The sequence below is a fragment of the Ochotona princeps genome, chromosome 27 (assembly GCF_030435755.1).
Source record: "Ochotona princeps isolate mOchPri1 chromosome 27, mOchPri1.hap1, whole genome shotgun sequence".
Lineage (NCBI taxonomy): Eukaryota > Metazoa > Chordata > Mammalia > Lagomorpha > Ochotonidae > Ochotona > Ochotona princeps.
In genome coordinates, this window is record NC_080858.1 from 11,458,878 (window position 1) to 11,475,015 (window position 16,138).

At 39.9% G+C, this 16,138-nt stretch overlaps 1 protein-coding gene across 2 annotated transcripts in view; it reads left to right on the forward strand.

Annotated features, from left to right (window-relative positions):
* Positions 1-16,138, forward strand: part of ST8SIA1 (ST8 alpha-N-acetyl-neuraminide alpha-2,8-sialyltransferase 1) — a 174,385-nt gene that overhangs the window by 112,341 nt on the left and 45,906 nt on the right. Inside the window, exon 5 of one of the 2 annotated variants that reach the window (XM_004592615.2) lies at positions 6,570-7,926. The exons of the other annotated variant lie outside the window; for it this stretch is intronic. Coding sequence (XP_004592672.2) covers positions 6,570-7,056 — 487 coding nt within the window. The 3' untranslated portion in view covers positions 7,057-7,926. Of the gene's footprint in view, positions 1-6,569; positions 7,927-16,138 lie in introns of those variants that run through there. 2 annotated transcript variants of the gene reach the window in all.

Genomic DNA, 16,138 nt, shown 5'->3' on the forward strand with positions numbered 1-16,138 from the left:
AAATTCATTTTACACTTCCTCCATTTTATAATAGCGTTAAAAACCCAAAAAGAACAAAAGCACATCATAATCCTAATTGATTGTGTTGAAAAGAGTACACTGGAAATTCACAATTGTTTTCCTCCACATTATGTGATTGTTGAGGAGCTTTGCCTCTAAAAAGGAAACAATATAAGTAACACGCAAATATCCACCTTCTACACCCTGAAAGCACCACAGATGATCTGATCTGCCTAAAGCTCTCTTTGTGGCTTGACATTGTGGCAGCATGGGTTAAGCCACCAAGTGCAGCATCAGATCCATATTGGAGCTTTGGTTCCTGTCCTGGCCACTCTACTTCTGATACAGTTCCCTGCAAATGCTCCTGAGAAAGCAGCAGGTGATGGCTAAAGAACTTGGACTACTGTTTCCATATGAAAGACACAGATGGAGTTCCTGGGTTTTCCCTTTGTCCTGGTCCAGCCTGGGCACTTTGGGGGATGAACCAACATACAAAAGTGTATCTCTGTATCTGCTTTACAAATTAAAACAATAAATACTTTTTTTAAAGCTTTGACACTTGCCCAATCCCCAGCTATTGCTTTCCTCAGAGTTAAGTTATTCAGCTTAGTAGGTCTCTTTCCAACGTTTCCCCCTGCATTTACATTCAGACACATAGTATAGAAAATGTGTATATTTTATATGATATGCAAAAGCTCTTTACAATTTTCGTAGAAAATGAGTATTATGAAATTTGTGTGCTTAGATCACAAACATTTTTTAATACCTCAATAAAGTTACCTTCTACTTTTATTTTCCATGACCTTTCTGGCGTCTCTGCCTGTCACTACAGGACTGCGACACTGATTATCCAGTACCTTCAGGTTCCTGTGTAACACTGTCTCATCAGTATTTCCATTCAGGACAGAGCTGTGTCATTGAGAGAAGTCCTGTGTATCCAGAGCACAGACAAGGTAGAATTTACTTGGCATCCTCCTTGCAATGGGCACTTAGTGGGGAGGTCTTCATTTTCTGCATATTTCAGCAATCGCTCATGGACATTGACTTAATGCCATGAGTCACGATTCCCTCTTGCTTTGTGGATTTAGCGATAATAATAATAAAAAAAAGTCCTTCTGCTTGTGAACATTCAAGAAGGCACATCCATGAAAACATGTCGTGTAGTGGTGAGTGCTGTAACGAAATACAGCAAAGAGGAGAGGAAAGGTGGTCAGGACAGGCTTCTGTGTAGAACTCTCATTTGCCCCATGATCCAGCAGTGCAGGAGGGAGCACTCTGCAGATGTGAAGTGGAAGTGCAGGCTTGGGCACTCCAGGTCCACGTGTCCCAAATGCAAGACCACCTTCTGAGACAACGTCTAGTGCAGGTATTTTAGTTCCTGACCAACTTTTAATTTGCCCTCAGGTGTAAGAATGCCTCTCCGTGGGGCGGTGATTCACCTCCCGACTCCCCTCAGAGCTGTGGCTCTTGTTTCATCATTGCTTTGTTTCATCGCATTAGATTGATGGGTTTCTGTTTTTCTGGAACTTTCCTTTATCAGATTCCACTGGTTGTACTTTTTGATCGCCAACAACTCTTTCTTTTTACCTAACTGTGCATGCTACTCTGGACACACTTGCTGCTAATATCGCTGAACAAACATGTTAGCAGTGTTTTACCAGCTTTCATCTGCCCCTTGGTTTTCTCTGTATTCCTTTGTCCTTTGTTCCGCTGTCCGATGCTCAGTGTGGGGGCTGTTCTTCAGTGTCTTCAGATCCTGGCCGCCTGTGCTTCTTTCCTGCTGAGAAGCCCATGCAGTGACTGGGCAGAGAGAACGTGGCCAACTTGCTTTCTCTTGGACGACCAGCAAGTACTCTGGCTTATAGGCTTCTCCCTGGGTCAGACAGTGACAGTATTCCACCTGTGGGCTGGCTACTGATAAATGTATGAATTAAACAGGATTTCCAATTTCATCTGGCCTAATCCAGCTGTTGGGTCATGCCTGCCCGCTGCCACACACACACAGCAACCGCTGATCAGCACTGTTTTGTAGACATCAGCCTTGTGGACGGTTTGAACATACCACCTGGCCTGTGGCACAGGGAGCTGCCACTTTTTTAGGGTAATGTTGGGCAAGTGAGTGCTACACTTTCATTCATAAGCTTTGTTTTTCGCACAGAAACCAGACATGGACTCCACTTAGAGTTTGTTTTGTTCTTTCAAAAGGGGATATGGATTCTTTTTTTTTTTTTTAAAGATTTATTCATTTTATTACAGCCAGATATACACAGAGGAGGAGAGACAGAGAGGAAGATCTTCCATCCGATGATTCACTCCCCAAGTGAGCCACAATGGCCAACGCGCGCCGATCCGAAGCCGGGAACCTGGAACCTCTTCCGGGTCTCCCACGCGGGTGCAGGGTCCCAAAGCTTTGGGCCGTCCTCAACTGCTTTCCCAAGCCACAAGCAGGGAGCTGGATGGGAAGTGGAGCTGCCGGGATTAGAACCGGCGCCCATATGGGATCCCGGGGCTTTCAAGGCGAGGACTTTAGCCGCTAGGCCATGCCACCGGGCCCGGGATATGGATTCTTAATAATATGTTTTCTCTTATTTCTGGATATTTGTCAAAGAAAGGAAACCCTCGTGCTTTCTTTATCCAGTTTATGTCCTGATTAGCAACCTGAAACAGAATGGCTTAATATTTTTATTAATTAAAATTCCTTTTAGATTGTGTGTTTTGTCTATGTTATTATCACAGCACATAGTCTATATAATTTCATCAATCTTAACTTCCTATTTGTCATTTTTACTGCAAATATTTTGTAAAGCAATTCTGTTTTATTTTAGCTTTCCTATTTTTCATGCTAATGAGAATCTGGAAATAAACAATTATTTCAATATTTTTTTCCATCAGAAGATAATTTGTGGGTTTTGTTTATTTTCCTTATTATATAGATTCTAAATATTTGAATTTTCCTTATCTTGAAACTATTTTGTGATCTTCTTGTAAAACATCTGTTCCTCCTCAAATTTCCAAATTGATAGCTAGCTCTATAAATATTGTTTATTCAGTAATTTTGCTATTTTTATACATGCGCTTTCATGTAATAAATTTATTTATAAAATATATTTTATTTTGCTCTGCTTTCCTATCTGTTCTATTCATGTTTTTTCTTTCATATTCATATTTCTTTCCATATGCATTATGTATAATCATTTCTATAATTCACAAGCTCATGTGATTTTATTTCTTCCTTTTCTATTATTCTTGGTTTCCCATTTATCTGGTATATAGCTCTTTTTCTGGGTTACAAAAGTTAAAAGATGACTAAGGCCCACCCCTTGTTTACAAGGAGAATGTAGAGGATTTGAGTGCAAACAGGGACTTTTTTTGAAGGAAGTTAGGTGTGCTTAAAAAGGAGAAGTGTAAGTGGAGTCCTGATTTATGGGCTGAATTTCCCATGGTAATGGACAGACGAGCAGAAAGGAATCTATCAGTACAAAGCAAGAAATGGATAAGCGCAGAGAGGAGCAGCTGGAACTTAGGGTACAGGAGTAGTCCCATAAGTGGGTATGAGGCTCCATGCTTACAATTCTTATTAAATTTTATGACAATTTACCAAAATTAAAAAAAAACTGTTAATATATAAATAACTACTGGGTTGAATTGATTTCTTAAGTCATTTGTTGAAGAATGGGATCAGTAAAAATAATAAAATATGATAGGCTGGGTTTTTTTTGGCAGTGTCAATAGAATTAAGACTAAGTAAATGTAGTATGTGTGTTCCTTTTCGATATTAAATCTCAGAGAGAGAACTCAAATGCCCTGATTTTACTGTAGCTCCACCTAATTCCCCACCATCATTTGGTCCATTGATGGACTCAGTTCCATCAGCCAGCAAAGCCCTATGGAATGGGAACCATTCTGCAGAGCAGTGAAGAGTGAACATGAGTTAGAGAGGCAACACAAATGTACAAACTGGTCTGAAACATAGGCATGAAATAAATGGAATTCTGGGACAAAATGGGCATATTACAAAGTTTTCTTTTAAATTTTACCCTGATTGTGTGAATCATTTCACAATATGTACTCATCTGTTGACTATCTAAAAATCAGGTTGCACTCTGAAAATGTATGCAGTTTTTTAAAAAAAAAATTGTTTCAAAGATTTATTTTTCTTGGAACGATAGATTTACAAGGAGAACGAGATACAGAGAGAAAGATCTTTCATCTGCTGGTTCACTTCCACAATGTCTGCAATGGCCAGAGCTGAACCAATTCAAAGCTAGAAGCCAGGAGCTTCTTCTGGTCCTCCCATGTTGAGTGCAGAGTCCAAGACTTTAGACCATCCTCTAATGCTTTCCCAGGTCATAAGCAGGAGCTGGATGGGAAGTGGAGCAGCTGGGACAAACTGGCACCCATATGGGATCCCTGTGCTTGCAAGGCAAGGATTTAGCTGCTGGGCCATTGCACCAGGCCCCATAGGTGCAGTTTTAAATGTTTCAAAATTTTATATGAAATGGAGAGAGGGAGGGGAGGAGGGAGAAAGGAAAAGAGAAAGAGAGGGAGAGAGAGACTCTCTGGTAGTATACTCTGAAGATTCCCACAGCAGTGACGGTTAGTCTCCACTGTGGGTGATAGAGGTTTAAGCATTTAATCTTGAGCCTGCTTTACCCATGATGCACATTAGTAGGAAATGGGAATGTAGAGCAGATTTGGGACTCTATCAGGCATTCTAGTATGGGATGTCATAACCACGACACCAAAGCCCACCCCAATGTTTGAAACATACCTCATTATTGTTGGGGGGAATGTACTAAATGCATTTGTAATATAGAAGGGTATAACTGAGTAGGGATAGAGAGACTAAATTTTGAAATAATGTATTTATTTAAGTCAGAGTTCAGAGAGAATCTTTCATTTACTGATTTACTGCTCAAATGGCCACAACGTCCAAGGCTGGGTCAGGCTGAAGCCAGAAGCCAGACGCCATAACCAACTTGTGGATTTCCCAGGTGGGTGACAATGGTCCAAGCCCATGGGCCATCTTCTGCTGCTTTCTCAGGCACATTAGTTGGGAAGTGAATCAAAAGTGGAACAGTTGGGACAGGAATTGGTGCCCATTTGAGATGCTGCTGGTAGCTTAACCTGCTATTGTGTGATACCAATCCTGAGAGACTGAATGTTTAAAGACAGGAACTGCACTTGAGAATTGGAGTGATCTGGGAAGTGCGAAACAGCTTGTCATAAGATATAAAACCAAAAAGGCAAGGCTTCTTCCTCTTAACGTGGACTCAGAATAAAACTACAAGATGAAAGAAAAGAAAAAAAAGTGCTGAGGAAGAGGTACAAAAAACCGGACAGCTTACACTGAAGCACTGATGTTCCACACCAGAGTATGTCACACATACCTATAGGATAATTACAAGGAAGTGCCGGATAAAAAGTTCAGCTTCTTGGATCACCCAGGCAACTGTGGCCATTTGTGGACTCTCCAGGTTACTCTGACCAAAGCATGAGAGCAGTGATTCAAATGACGTAGCCGGTTAACCCCATAGTGTATTTACATGATTGGAAAAGCAGTTGTGATTTTAAGAAAAGAATATGAGATCTGTGTGAGCAAGGGAGGGAATTAAAGACTTGTTGGAACATGGCCCATTTTGAAGTCGGGAAGTAGGAAATTGTGTTGGAGAGGTTGGCTAAACTCCAGGAAATGCCTGCATGTACTCCCATGCCTCCTTTTAGGATCCAGTGCTTCTAATCAGGAACCCTGTTTTTTACTTCTCGATTGGCCAGGGCCCAGGGCAAATAGCTGTAGTAGGCTACTGGATCAACAACATGACAAAGACTTGCAAAGCTGGACAACTTTTCCTCTCTTCTGGGGTTGTGAAACACAGCTTTCTGCCTTCCTTTGGCAACAAGAGCCAACAAGTGTCTGCTACAAATTTCTGTGGCTTTTTCATTTTAGCATTTTGATATCATGTGTTTAGGATGAGCCTGCACACTTGTCAGGCCACGCTTCCTGCTGCTGTTCTGTTCTTCAGTGGAACTGTAGCTGTTCCACTGGCACCTAACCAGAGATGGGCGTCTCCCCCTGTGAAGGAAAGCACAGGTGGCAAGGCATGAGTTCATCATTGGTTCTTGCTCTCCCTCGCTGTCTACCTCTTCTGCCCACTAACCTTCCCTCCTCTTTCCTCTATTTCTTTCTTCCCTCCCTCCCTCCCTCTGCTATCTCACCAGCTCTTGTCTGATCTCCAGGCTGCCAGCCTCTTCCTTCCTCAGGTCATCTTGTGCAGTCAGCCTTCATATCTGTATCCAGGCAAATATTCTGGAAGGGAACAAAACGTACAATGCCTTTATATCAGAGAAGATCTCATTAAGGAATATTAACCAGAGCTTAAGGCATTGGGGTAGGAGAAAGGCAGGCTATTTGATGAGAGATGATTAAAAAGTTTTTAATTGCAAATGTAATGTTTTTCATGTATTTTTCGGAGCTGATTGACTATCAAGGCCACAAGGAGACAATGAAGTTGGTTTTCTTAAGTTTGCTTTTTCCTAGGGTTAATACAGCTGCTTATTTTCTTTAATAGGTTTCAAAACCTGCTCTGGTCCAGAAAGACATTTGTGGAGAACATGAAAATCTATAACCACAGTTATATCTACATGCCTGCCTTTTCCATGAAGACGGGGACTGAGCCATCCCTCCGTGTTTATTATACACTGTCTGATGTCGGTGCCAACCAAACAGTGCTTTTTGCCAACCCCAACTTTCTGCGTAGCATTGGAAAGTACTGGAAGATGAAGGGGATCCATGCCAAGCGCCTGTCCACAGGGCTCTTCCTGGTGAGCGCAGCCCTGGGCCTCTGTGAAGAGGTGGTCCTGTACGGCTTCTGGCCCTTCTCTGTGAATATGCATGAGCAGCCCATCAGCCACCACTACTATGACAACGTCTTGCCCTTCTCTGGCTTCCATGCCATGCCGGAGGAGTTTCTCCAGCTCTGGTATCTGCACAAAGTTGGGGCATTGAGGATGCAGCTGGACCCATGTGAGAACACCTCTCTCCAATCCACTTCCTAGAGACCATGGAAGTAGAACAGATAGAGCCAGGGTATTTTTGCTAGGTTTTTCTATGTGACTACAGAAGGGAATGATCAAGTTGTTTCATGAATTTCTATTGGCCACTTGGAAAAGAGAAGAAGAAAATCCATGCAAAACTTTTAATATTAGCTTGGAAGACAACTAAAGAAACTCTCCTGTGAATTATTTTGTCAGACATCATGGATTTGCAACTAGTACAATGCTGAGGAAGCAGTATTTGTTAAACACACATCCATGGATCGGATCTAGAAGTTACAGTTCAAAAGCAAAGCAGAGTGTGTAAGGATGAGGAACAGATCAAGGTAGAATAAAGGAAATGCAGAGACAGATGTGTTGCTGAGTAATGAAAAAAAACTGGCTTCCTGATAACAGCAAAAACCTGTCTTATTGAGATTGGCATTAGAACTAGAGTGTTTTTTTTTAATTACTATTTATTTTTGCCCTATTTAAGGGGCATGGGTGATGGGGTAGGTTTAAAAAAAAATCCCTTACTGAGTAAGAGGGATCCAAAATGCTACAGCTCATCATTGTGATTTGTTGAACCAAGTCTGTATTAATTGTGATTCTCGTCCATTTAAAAAAAAAATGAAATGTTAAGAATTGCCTTTTCTCCCTTTGTCACGTCCACTTAGGCAATGTGAAGCAATGTTGAGTTTAGATTGTGAGGATTCATAGTCCGGATAACATGAGCCAATTTCCTGCCTCAGAATGTAGGCCATAAAGTCTAAGTCAGCAAGCCTGTTTGCATTGTTACTATGATTTTAGTGTGAAATGACCAAGTGTGAGTGCATTATTTATTTGTAAATTGGTGTAATTGTCTTCATAATTAAATGTTCGGAGATGAAGCTGAGCACAGCTGAAAGATGTGATGTAGAGTCTGAAAGACAGAAGGCAAATCCTGTTTGTAGATATCATAATACAGTCACTCCAACATAAAACATACGTGTATGTGCATACAAGCAGGCTCAGATGTTTTCACACTCACAGTTAGACAGAGCTCATCCTCACGCACCTGGAAAAGCTTAACTCCCATGACCTAATATGGCAAAAATCAGTCATCAGTGTTAGAGGGTCACAGTGTATCATGTGCTGTCCCCTATGTATTGATTGAAGACAGGCTGGGTTACTATGAGTGCAGAATGCTCACACCACTGTGAGATGCAAGTCTTACCCCTAAGTATTTGTCCAAAAGAACTAAGTGTTCTGTTCATGCTTGCTTCCCACAGAATCTCATGAATGGGTCCATGTTGATCATGGTCACCCAAAATGTGGCGTGTACAATTAACTACTAGTTCCGTTAGGAGCAGTAGGACAGCTTAGCTTAGGAGCAGTAGGACAGCTTAGCTTGTGGCACCACTTTGATATTCCCACAGGAAAACTCTACTATTTGCTCATAGCCAAATGCATTTATTCTTAAGAGAGAGGCAAAGGCAGTCTCCCACATTTGAGCCTTGGAAGGACTCGATAGAATTGATTATCCTTAATTTAAATGTCACCGCAATATTGGTAAATTCTACCAACATGTTTGAATTTTAATGTTCTAAACTTAGTATCCTGTAACTCATAGAGATTACAAGAATCAGGATTTTTCCACCTTAGGGTTGCTTAGAACGGGCCAAGAAAAGTCCCTGAGAAAATTCGAGATTATTAGAGTTGGCAGTTTTAGATGTGTTTGAATTTTGAGGTTATTATAGGAATTAGCAATTAAGATGGAACTGGTTGACATAAGGCAGATTATCTAGATACCTAGAAAGTTAAGAATTGGAAAGTGAGTATCAGCTCTGTCCAGAACTGGCTTGCCTTTTAAATCCTGTATGACAGCCAAAATGTAAACATCTGTGACTAAGCTGGATTAATATCCACTTTATGTACAACCCTACTTAAATTATTTTATCATAAAAAGGAGTAAATTTTACTGATAAAAATATAAAAAAATAAAACAGCCAGCAAAAAATACTTGAGATTTATACAATATGTGTCAGTCAGGTTAATGTTTTAATTACTGAAATTGGACTGTAACTAATGTGTTCCGGAAAGCCTATATCATCATTTCCATGGAAAATGCAATCTGGGAATTTTACATATCATTGTGAATCCAGAATTAGATTTACACAGTGGGTATCTGGTAAATTTGAAGAACTATGCTATATGGCTTCTGACTGGCCCATAGAAATGGCGGACACTGGAAATGTTTCTTTAGGCTTGTGCTTCTCAGCTGGGGTGACGCCTCTCTTCCCTCTGGTTTTGTCATGACTCAAAGGTGCAATTTGTATGTTGTAGGTGGAGACCAAGGATTCCATCAAACATCAAGCAAGGCACTGGTCAGCACCAACACATATCTACCCAGTCTAAACCCAGTTCCAAGGTTAAGAAACCCTGGATCATACCAAAGTGAAGTTTTGATTGTTCTATGTTATCTTCACTCACACATATGCACATATAATAGAGCATTCCAAGTACGAATACACTTTACTGAATGTGGTTTTTTTTTAGGGCAGATTACAGTTTGGCATTACTTTTTAGTAACAGTTCATATGTATGCTCTACATAAATGCCTTTTTCTGTGGCTTGTTAGATAAATGTACTACTAATAATGTGTGTGTGTATTTGTGTGGCATGAAGTGACACGTCCCTATTATGAAATGTTTGTGTTCCTAAGCAAGAATCCCTAGTATTGTGAAGTATGTGGAATATTTCTGTGGTTCTATTGAATTCTAAAGTCTCATAATTTTCTTTCCCTTTCTTGGATAAGACTTTTAGAATTGAATCAAGTACTTTACCAAATTTGGTCAATCATAGTTAATATTGCTGGCCCTTAGGATTCAGGTCTGAAGGCTTCCAAATTCTGGTAGATGCATTTAGTAAGAAAATAATCAGTTTCAGTATATTTGCCAAAAGGGGGTATCATTTTCTATCGTCAGACTAAATTTTAAATTGTGTTTAGGAACAAAATTTTGGTTTCCTTCATGGAGGCAAAAGGAAGGATTGTGGGTAGAAACCTAATTTTGCTTGGCCCAAATTTGAAAATTGCATTGATTCTAAGAACATAATGATAACCACTCTTATTTGAATCAGATGCCAGTAAAAGCAAGACAGATGAAGGACTAAGTTATCCTACAAAAAGAGAAGTCATATTTTATGTGAAAGATATTCACATGGATGCATATGCTTTTTCCAGAACATTTTACCCAAGAGTTACACAGAATTATGCATATGCATTGCATGATTCTTACACAGAGTGCTAAGAGGAACTCCTTGGGTTTTATATATATATGGTGCCGTTCTAACTATTTTAGTCATAGGTAAAAGATTGAAAATGGCCGATGTTCAGATAACACCCTTTGTTTGGCTTTGTGAGGTTTCATTCCATTCTCTTGGCTGAGACTTTGTTAAGGCTGAATTTAACTTAAACCTGAAGAAATTTGAGCAATGTTTTACCATGGGAAATGACTGAGGAAAAAATCCTGGGATTCTGTATTTACCCAAAATTTTCTTAGACAAAGAATTTATAGTTATGATATAGATGAGGCAAAATGGAAATAATATTAGCATTTCTTCTTGTCAGCATCTTTGGTGGTTTTATAACTTTATTGTGTATAACCAGCCATTCCTTTGTAAAGTCAGCTATCAAAATTTTAATTTCTCTTTGAAAATAAGAATTGTTGAAATTCATAACGAATGTGTACAAGTTAAGAAAAATTCAAAAGGAAAGTATCACAAATCCATGAAAAATTTTAAGAAATGCTTGTTGTGTTGCATAAACACTCTTGCACCAGAACCAGACCTGTGTTTGTGTAATCCCAGAGATCAGGAGCTGGGAGAACTTTGGGCAACAAGTCCATGACAGAGTAAAGACTAAGAGTAATGCTGTGCTTTTTGGCTACAGAGCTGACTAGCACAGAGGCCCGACTCAGATTGCATAACTGCTGGTGGGCACTCGTCAGGGATGGAGGTGAGTTCACGCTTTCCAGCTTACCAGCAGCTTAAGTCAGCATTAAAGACAACTAACAGTGTTGATACCTTCATTCTCCTGTGAGCCAAGGAGGAAATATCCATATCCCCAAACTCTGAGCATTCAAGGAGTCCAACACGCCTCTGACCCTGGCATGGACTTGGGGGCATTATCCATCCATGGCTTCTCTCTGCCAGGGAGCTGGCATGGCTCTGAGTTGGAGCTGTTAGCATTGCGCCTAGAGAGGTGCTGAGAACCTTACAATGTCAGCTGCTTTCCACTGTTACTGCTCATACCTGTGCTTTCTAAATTGGGCTGTCTTGTGTTCGAGTCTGATCACGCTGCCTGTGATTGTGAAAAGCAAGGCTTTCCCTTCGTGTGGACTTGTTGAGTTATTTAAGCTAGGAGTATGTCAGGTCTCCCACGTATAAATCCATAAATGTGAGGACACAGCGTGTCTGAATACTATGAAATTCCTGTTTAGTAAGTGGATCGAGCTTTATTAGAAAAGAGAGAGAGATGAGAGAGCAAAGGAAGTGCATGAGTGGGACAAACATAACATCACCTTTATTCCGCGCAGCAGTTGGATGAATGCATCCTTCTGTCTCCATCACGTTTTTGTTTGTCTTTCTGGTACCAACATTTCTGACATTTTCTATCTCTAAAATGTAAGAAACACATGACATAAATTGACATGTGAACATTTGCATGATAACCAAAGCCATGATGAATTTTTCAAAGCGTAAGAGTGGAGTTACATTTTGTGATCACTCATTCAACTACTCCCTTGTGTCCTTCTTGAGCCTAACATTATGCCCAGATTCTTTCCTATTGTGTTCTCCAGTTAAAGCTGTGGGCTAGAATCAGTAATTCCAAAATGTCTTGGAATTTTTAGAATAACAGCCAAGTACATTGATCCTGTCTTTTCTTCTTTATAGATGTACTTTAATTCAGAGTTGTCATATCAAAATATACATGTTTTACACAATACTAAGAAGCATAGACATGATTTTACCTAAGGCCAAGAAAAATTTCTACACAGAAAAAAAAACAACAAAAATTGATCATTTAGACAAGCTCATGACTGTAATTTGAAAGGAACATGGGGAGGGAACGCGGATGGCAGCTGAGCAGTGTGAGCAGGGGGCAGGTGTCCTTGCATACAATCCCCAGAGTGAAGCTGCTTCAAAATATTCTAAAGGAAATATGTCATCATGCTGCTGTTAGGTTTAAAGATGAAAAGCCGCTGAGGGATGCAGTGTGTGAGCCGGAGCAAGTGTTCTTGGGAGGGCAGAGGAGAACACCTGTTTACCTGTCTCAGCCCTGCCCATGTGACCCTGCCCTCCCAGCCCTGCCCTCCCAGCTGCACCATGTGACCCTGCTCTCCCAGCTGCACCATGTGACCCTGCCCTCCCAGCCCTGCTCTCCCAGGAACACCAGCACACCCATCTGTGCTTTGGCACATCCTCGAAAACAATACTACCATTTCGATCTCCTGTCTCAGTGACAGTGGGAAATATTATCATAAAATTAACTCTTAAATGTGGTTCCCCATTTCTGTGCATAATTAGAAGTTGGACATCTTCGTTCCCGTTCACACTGTTACTTCAGCAGGAGACTTGGGTGTCCAATGTCCTAAAGCAAACATGGATGCTTTTCTTTCCTATGTTCGTATGTACTTAACGCACACAATTTACTGTCGTTTACGCTCATGGAAAAGTGGAGATGCCTGGATGGGTGAGGCGGGGAAGTGGCAGAGGGTGCCTTAAACTTTTCTGGATTGACTCCTGTTTCCTTACGTGTTTCTTTTATGTGCTTCTGTCACTTTAGAGCTGTACCCGTGTCTATTCCAAGATGTATGTGTGTCATCAGCCAAAAGTGAAAAATGTAGCAAACGTGACCATTTTATAAAAATGCACAATAATCCACACAGGCCTTGGAGAAGTCTGATAACAGTCTGTAAATATTCTTTGTTGCAGTAGTAGAACCTTCTGGTAGGAAACTCCGTAGGAGACAGGACTCGTAGATTACGAATGTGTATTCCTCTAGCAAATTCTAGTTTTCACGGGAGCAAGGGGTCAATCGGTCGCTTCCTTATTCAGTCTTAGCATCAGTTCCATGGGCTGTCTTGATTGTAGGTCACTGTTACTCTCATCATATACAGGATAGACAATTTACAGTGGTTGGTGGCCACTAAGACACACCACAGTCAGAGTAGGGAGGGGGGGAAACGAATCCATAGAGTTCCGTGGAAAAGCCTGCTGACTCTTTGAAAAAAAATCTAGAATATTACTAGAACTTTAGCTACCAGTACTGCATTGTTAGTCTAAAAGTGTTAGAAAAAAATTGTTTCTTTCTGGTCTCTTAACTTTGTTGCAGCACATGATATATTATTCCACACATGTGCAAGGTGTTTTAAGGAGCTACTTTTCAGAAACTGGAGGCAAGAAGAAATAATTTTTAGAAAATCAAATATTCTTACACAATGTAGTCTGACCAGCAGGTCATGGATGTAATAGCACTGAAAAAAAGATTTTAGATTAGACTATAAAACAAAAAAATCACCTTTGAAATGTGTATGGAATTACTTCTTCCTGTTAAAGCCCAACTCTACAGGTAGAAAGTGTGGGGAAATCAGTTCTCATTTCTTTTTTTAGAGTTTCATATAAAATGTAGCAGGTAAGGGGAAAAAACCCTTTAATTGGTACTTTTTATTGTGTGACTTGAAAAATCCATTTCTGTCTCCTCTGTTCTGTTGTTTCTTTGCATGGATTCTACATGCAATGTCATCAGAGGAGGTTTGCTGTAAAAACATGTCTTTTTCTTTGGTGTCTTCATTGTAATTATGCCTGGAAGTGAGAAGCTTCACTCAGTCTCAATTTCTCTACCTCCCTTACTTGGAGAAAGTTTGGAAATGTACCCTGTGAATAAAATGAAAATTTTTTATGGCTTGTGATGTCTTTTTATTTCCCTAAAGTATATAGATAATACTATTTCCTTTTTTTTTTTTTTTTGATTCCTGCTTTGTTCCGTATCTATGTCAGCTTTTTGTCCTTAGAGAGAAAAAGTCGTGGTGTTTAGTGTGGATATGGTTTTGGAAATACAAAACTGTAATTGCTTTGAATAGAAGAACACTTGGTACTTCTTAGGCATAGGAAAGGTACTATTGGGCAAAAGCAAAAGGAAAATTGAACATTTACCTAATATGATTAATGTAAATGTGCCTGTGTTTACTACAGTGAATCCATATCACTGTGTATTTCTGAAAAATATTCTAATCATTTCTTACCAAGATGCAAAGTGTTTAGATACCCCTTCTGCTCATATGGATGACTTTGAAAAGCCCAAATGTGCCACTTGGTCTGAATTATTTAGATAATTGCTTTAAATTCCCATTTCCTTCGGGTTTTCGTGGCCCAGTTCTGCCAGGCATTTTCTCAGAGGGAGTGACATCAGGAAAAGTAACCTTGACCCATCTCTTATCAAACATTTCTCCCTAGAAATTAAGGGATTTTGCACAGATCTCCGTTTTAATTCTCTGACTTCATTCTCACACATCATAACCTTTTGGTCTACAGCTCTTTTAGGAAAGAATGTTCTATTACCTAATGGAAAATATGCCTGACATTTAGCTGAATCATTTGTAGGGAAAATGGCAGATCCCTAATATAAGTTAATATGAGTTGCCCTAACCTGTTCTAGGACCAGAAGAGGAAAACAACTTTAACTTGTTTTGAACAACTATCGTTAGGTCGAAAAGAAAAAAAAAAACCCTGAATTTTCTCAAGTCCTGCTGTTCACTTTGTTTTGATTTAAACATTAAAAAACAGATATTAAATACCCAAAAGCATCCACTCAAAAATATCCGCCCCAAAACTAAAAATAAAATAATTACAGGATGATTGAACTCATTCATAGGGCAGATTACCCATTTGTCTGACAATATCGTAAATACAGTAAATATTTAGTTGAAGATATCATAAACAAGCTCTTTGCCATATCTTTTATACAGATCCAGTGAGAATGATTTTGTTTCCTTTAAAAAGGATAGTTTCTGGGCACTGAAATCAGCCTTAATATTTGAAAACTTTTTCATGGTAATGTAATTAAAAGCTATATTAAAAGGCCTTTCGGGGTTTGTTGGTCTTCGGATAGATGGCAGTTGAGAAAATTCCAGCCCTTGTGTTAGGACTGAAGGTAAGCATAGAGTGTACATGTTCATCAGGTTGAACCACTATAACCAGCTGCCAGCAGGTGCGTTCTGATCTACTGGGCTACAGTTCTCTACCAGAGATGAACATTGACATCTGCTTTTGTGCTATTGGTCCTTCGGTAGTGATGGAGGCCAGATTAGCCTTGTCCTAAGTGGCCAACTCTGCATCTGATTGTGTGAAATACACATTTAAAACTGTTATAATTTCTTTGTGATTTGATGTTTGTTTTTAATTTTTATAACAATATCAATTTTATAATATGAATTGATATCAAAAGTATATAAATTTTCTTATGACAAAAGGAACGCACTTCAAAAGTGTAAGAAGAATGAAATGAAAAAAAAGAATATATTTTGATGCAAAATTTTTGAAATCCTTGCAAAAGAAGAGTATTCAAAAACTCATGAAAATGCAAATATTTTTTCCACAGAAGAAATTTCTCTTTTCATTCCATTTTAATGAAGTTTTTGAAATACCCTTTACTCCTTATCTTGTACGCTATGATGTTAATGAAGCTGTAAGAAATTTTTTGGATTAAGATTTATGTGCGGGCCCGGCGGCATGGCCTAGCGGCTAAAGTCCTCGCCTTGAATGCCCCAGGATCCCATATGGGCGTAGGTTCTAATCCCGGCAGCTCCACTTCCCATCCAGCTCCCTGCTTGTGGCCTGGGAAAGCAGTTGAGGACAGCCCAATGCTTTGGGACCCTGCACCCGCGTGGGAGACCTGGAGGAAGTTCCTGGTTCCCGGCATCGGATCGGCGTGCACTGGCCCTTGCGGCTCACTTGGGGAGTGAAACATCGGATGGAAGATCTTCCTCTCGGTCTCTCCTCCTCTCTGTATATCCGGCTTTCCAATAATAATAAAATCTTAAAAAAAAAAAAAAAAAGATTTGTG